The sequence below is a fragment of the Pteropus vampyrus genome, unplaced genomic scaffold (genome assembly GCF_000151845.1).
Source record: "Pteropus vampyrus isolate Shadow unplaced genomic scaffold, Pvam_2.0 Scaffold124, whole genome shotgun sequence".
Lineage (NCBI taxonomy): Eukaryota > Metazoa > Chordata > Mammalia > Chiroptera > Pteropodidae > Pteropus > Pteropus vampyrus.
The window spans coordinates 1,755,631-1,761,432 of NW_011888905.1; the positions used below are offsets into that span (position 1 = coordinate 1,755,631).

The following is a 5,802-nucleotide window of genomic DNA, read 5'->3' on the forward strand; positions in this document are numbered from 1 at the left end:
GGGCGATAAAGGGCTAGGGCTGCCATCGTGAGCTGCCGCTGCCGGGGCGGGCTGGCGCCTCACGCTCGCTCCTGAGAGCGTATCGAGCCGCAGGAAGAGCTCTTCGCCGGTCGAAGTTCGTATCACATGTAACGTCCATGTTATTATTGCTGTTTCATCATGATATTCTCTGAAGGAGATAAGCTTTTAGTAATATGTTTTGGCTGACTTGATCATAATGGGGCAGTATAATGAATAGAATGAGCACGAGCATGGAGTCTGGGCCTCGGTCTGCAACAGAGCTCACGCGCAGCACCTACTGATTTCGAAATTGAAGAAAAGCCTTAGCGGTCTCCCTTTGGAAAGAAAATACTTGGTGATTTTTCTATTAAAACGTTCGACTTAATCATCTGTATGTTGAATTTTCTTTAATGTTTTGGTTTAGGAGTCACACGCGCGCGCGCGCGCACACACACACACACACACACACACACACACACGCCCGCCCGCCATTCTCAAATGTTTTGGTCCTCTTTTGATTAATATCCTACAGACTGAAGCTTTGTACCTTTCGTAAATGTGTTTCCTTCGGGAACAGACTTAAGATTCTTGCTTTACTTATATTTCTAATTTCTAACATAGTTTTGTGAGTAACTTATGTTTCATACATTCATTTGGGAAAACTTTGTCCATAGACCTTTTTCCTTACATTTTGAGTCATCATCCAAGAGTTTACAATACACATTTATAACTAATTTAAGTCCACTTTCAAACAACACTGGATCACTTCACAGATGCCTTATAATAACAAAATAATTCATATTCTTTTCTCTCGTCCTTCCTATTACTGCTGTCATTCGTTTCACTGTATCTTCTTATGATAACTATATATCATCAAATACATTGTTGCTGTTATAATTTTAAACAAATTGTTATCTGTTAGTACAATTAAGAATAAGAAAGATACAAGTTTTTATTTACCTTTGCTTTTTCTCTCTCCAGTGGTCTTCCTTTCCTTATGCAGAGCCAAGTTTCTGACCTGTATGATTTTTGATTCTCACAAAAGACTTCTTTTAACATCTTGCAAGGCAGGTCTACTTGGCAACAAATTCTCTCATGTTTTGTTTGTCAGAGAAAGTGTTTCTACTTCACTTTTAAAGGATAATTTCACAGGGTAGAAAATTCTAGGTTGGTCATTTTTTTCTTTCAACACCGAATAGTTCACTTCACTCTCTCCTTGCTTGTGTGGTTTCTGAGAGAAGTTGAATATGTTTTTTATCATTGCTTCTCCACAGGTAAGATTTTTTTTTCCTCTGACTTCTTTCAGGATTTTTTTTTTATCTTCGATTTTCTATATTTTGAAAATGATGTGCTTAGGTGCAGTTTGGTTTTTCGTTTTGTTTTGTGTTTGCATTTATCCCGCTTAGCATTCTCGGAGCTTTCTGGATCTTTGGGTTTGGTATCTGACACTAATTTGGGGAAATTCTCAGTCATTGTTCCAAATATATCTGCTGTCCCTTTTCCTCCTGGCATTTCCATTGTTACACTGTTTGTTGTCCCTTAGTTCTTGGGTGTTATATTCGCTTTTCAGTTTCAGAGGTTTCTGTTGTGATGTCCTCAAGCCCAGAGATTGTTTCTTCAGCTGTGTCCAGTCTAACCAGCCCATCGAAGGCGTTCTTCGTTTCAACTCGAACATTTCTTTTTGGTCCTTTCTTAGGACTTCTGCCTTTCTGCTTACATTGCCTGTCTTTGCATGCTGTTGACTTTACCCATTAGCATATTAATCACAGTTTGAAATTCCCATTCCGATACTTTTAAACTCCTACCATATCTGAGTCTGGTTTCAGTGCCTCCTCTGTCTCTTCAAACTGCATTTTTGTCTTTCGGCATGTCTTGTGATGTTTTTCTCACCAGCCGGGCATGATGTACTGGGTGAGAGGAGCTGCTGTGCGCAGACCTGTAGTCCTGCGGCGGGCGTGAGGGGAGAGTGTTTTCCGGTCCTGGGAGGAGGTCTCAGCCTTGAGATGGCGAACTGCACAAATGCCTCTCGCTTCCCCCGTCCCCTCTAAAGTGGGACAGGACGGCTAGAGCGGCCTACAGCTGGCCATTTCCCTTCTGCTAGGTCCACTGGGCTTTGTTAAGTCCCAGCAGGTTAGGCTTTGGTTAATAGTTTTTCCGGAGAGGTGACCGTGTTAAGAAGAACAGAACAGACTGGCATGTTTCAAAAGGGTTCCTTTTCCCTCCCTCTGCGAGAAGCAAGGGGGTTTTTCTCATTGCGAGAACCAGGGAGAGATCCCGGAGCTAAAATGCACGGAAGCTCCCTGGCCGGGCACTGGTTCCCACCGCGGCAGCAGCTCGTGGGTTTCTGCTCCGGTAAGTTTCTCTGTGGTCGCTCCACTTTGGGGGGCAGTAGTCTGCCCTGGACCCTCACTCCTGTCGTTTCCTTACTCCCGAAAGGAATCTTGGTGCCATTTTTACGGGAGCGATACTACATTTATAAATTTGCTTAGGGAAAATAATCATCTTTATATTCCCTGTCCACAAACATGGCATGTCTTTTCATTTGTATTTTATAATTAAGAACTCATTGGTGTGCTGTACACCTCAATAAAAAAAAAAAATGTTGAAACATGACGGAAAAAAACTCTTTGCTGTCCAAAGTAAAACAGACTGTCGTATGAAGTTATGAATTCATTTGTATATAGTGAGGATTCATGCATCAGAGAGCAATTTCCATTAACGATTTAAAAGTTACTTCCAACTGTAAGATTTTATATAAAAACACGTTCTAAAGAAAATATTGATAGGCTTTATTGTCTTTTCTTCTCACATTAAGAGAGAACTTGACTGTTCATTCAAGACTAATTGAGAATGAGCTTCAGGAGTGGAAGTAGGTCAGAGGCCGCCTGTTTGGGTTGGAAGTCACTGAAGTCGATGACAGGGAGGCAGTGCGCCATTATCCTAAAAGATGGCCACGGGGGATCGTAGCCAACGACATTTCTCTTTCAAAATCAGTGTGTTTTTATGCTAGTGTATATTTAGTCACCTTGAGTCACTCTAAGACTATTAATTTACCTTTTAAAAATAGGGATATTTCTAAATACCCAGTAAAAAATATAGATTTATATGATTGAAAGTCAACCGAGATAACACTTAGATAGCCTCTCATATAGCAGCAGAGGAACTAATATACTTTGACTTCAGTGTAACATTTTTTAGTTTTTAAGATTTTGTATTTATTTTTAATTGTAAATTACTTAAATATAGTCGGTATACAATACTGTATTAGTTGCAGGTGTACCAGTATAGTGATTTGACGTTTATATACCTCACAGTGTGATCACCACACTTAGTAACCATCTGTCACCGTGCAAACTTATCACAGTATTATTGACTATAATCTCCTTCACCTTTTCACCCATCCCCCAATCCCCTTCCCTCCGGCAAAATCAGTTTGATCTCTGTTTCTATGAGTCTGTTTTTGTTTTGTTTTGTTGGTTCATTTGTTTTATTTGTTTGTGTTTTTTATATTCCACATAGAAGTGAAACCATATGATGTTTGCCTTTGTCTGAGTTACTTCATTTAGCATAAAACAGCAAGTTCATCCATGTTATCATAAAAGGCAGGATTTCATTCTTTTTCAGTGCCGAGTAATATTCCATTGTCTGTATGTCCCACGGCTTCTTTATTCATTCATTGATCAGTAGACACCTAGATTGCTTCCATATCGTGGCTGTTGTAAATAATATACAGTGAACACAGGGGTGCATGTATATTTTTATGTTTGTGTTTTTGTTTTCTTTATATAAATACCCAGAAGTAGAATTTCTGGGTAATATGGCGGATCTATTTTTTGTTTTTTGAGGAATCTCCATTCTGTTTTCCGTAGTGGCTGCCCCAGTATGTGCACCAACAGTGCACAGGGATTTCCTTTCTCCACGGCCTCGTCAGCACGTGGTATTTGTTGACCTTTTGGTAATAACCATTCTGCCTGGTGTGTGGTGGTATCTCCTTGTGGTTTTGATGTGCGTTTCCTGATGGGTGGTGATGTGGGGCATTTTTTCCTGTGCTGTTGGCCATCCCGTCTGTCCTCTTTGGAGAAATGTCTCTTCATCTGCTCTGCCCATTTTTCGAGTGGATCGTTTTTGTTGTTGTTGTCGAGTGGTATGAGTTCCTTATATATTTTGGGTATCAGCCCCTTATTAGATATGTTATTTGTAAATACGTTCCCTCATTCAGTAGGTTGTCTTCTTGTTTCGTTGATGGTTTCCTTTAGGTCTTTCGTCTATTTTGAGTTTGTTTTGTATATGCTGTAAGAGAGCGGTCCGGTTTCATGTTTTTGCAAGGATCCAGTTTTCCCAACAGGACTTGTTGGAATTATTGTCATTTCTCCATTGAATATTCTTGCCTCCTTTGTCATAGATTAATTGACCATACGTGTCTGTTTTTATGCCAGTACCATATTGCTTTGATCCTTATAGCTTTTGTAGTGGAGTTTGAAATCAGAGCTCACAATACCTCCGGCTTTGTTCAGGATCGGTTTGGCTGTTCATGGTTTTTTGTGATTCCATATAAACTTTAGGATTATTTGTTCTAGCTCAGTTAAATTTTTTTCAAAAGCACTATTGCCTATCATATGGGACATGTGATCAATTAGTTTGTTCGATCGTAATAATACGTTGAATCGGTATTAGGCTTACTCTCTCTGAAACCTATTTCTTGTTCAAATTTTAGGACCCTTCAAAATTGTTCAAGAAAGCAGGTGACGTTGCAGCCATTGAATGCCAGTCTGCAGACAGCCTCCACCTTCATTCACAGGGAGAAAACAGTCCTTTGTCTAAGAAGCTCTCTCCAGTACGCTCAGAAATGACAGAGTACATGAATGCGACATCATCTACCCTCGTCGGCAGCCGGGATCCTGATCTGAAGGACAGAGCATTACTCAATGGAGGAACGAGTGTAACAGAAAAGTTGGCCCAGCTCATTGCAACTTGTCCTCCCTCCAAGTCTTCCAAGACGAAACCGAAGAAGTTAGGCGCCGGCGCCGCAGGGTCGGTTAGCAAGGATTTGATCCGGAAAGCGGGCGTCGGCTCCATGGCCGGGATGATACGGAAGGACTTCATCAAAAAGCCGGCCGTCAGCGCAGCCGTGGGGCTGGTGACTAAGGATCCCGGGAAGAAGCCAGTGTTTAACGCGGCGGTGGGGCTGGTCAGTAAGGACTCGGTGAAGAAGCTGGGGACCGGCGCCACGGCGGTGTTCGTCAATAAAGACGTGGGGAGGAAGCCGGGGACGGTCACCGCAGTGGGCCTGCTGGGCAAGGATCCAGGGAAGAAGCTGGGGATCGGCATCGTGCCCGGCTTGGTGAACAAGGACGCCGGGAAGAAGCTGGGGTTCGGCGCTGTGGTCGGACTGGTCAACAAAGACCTGGGGAAGAAGCTGGGCTCCGCCGCGGGCCTGGCGGCCAAGGACTGCGCGAAGAAGCTGGTGGCACATCCAGCGCTGGGCTTCGTCAGCAGGGACGTCGGCAAGAAGCTCGTCGGGTGTCCTATGGCGGGACTGCTCGGCAAAGACGCCCTCGCCCTGAAAGCCGAAGCGCTGCTCCCCACTCAGGAACCGCTCAAGGCTTCGCACGGCGGCGGCCACGAAAGTCAGGAGCTGCCCGAAGCCCTGAGGGACGGCGCCGCCGGCAGAACTTTCGAGAAGGGCATTCTCCGGCAGAGTAAGGAAAGCGTGCTGGACAAGTTCTCGGTTCGAAAAGAAATCATTAATTTGGAGAAAGAGATGTTTGCCGAGGGGACGTGCGTTCAGCAAGACGGCTTCTC

General features: G+C 43.4%; 1 protein-coding gene across 1 annotated transcript in view; it reads left to right on the plus strand.

Moving 5' to 3' along the window:
• The window catches only part of ASH1L (ASH1 like histone lysine methyltransferase), a 106,031-nt gene that overhangs the window by 22,281 nt on the left and 77,948 nt on the right, over positions 1 to 5,802 (plus strand). The window contains 1 exon segment of the mRNA XM_023534302.1: positions 4,715 to 5,795. Coding sequence (XP_023390070.1) covers positions 4,715 to 5,795 — 1,081 coding nt within the window.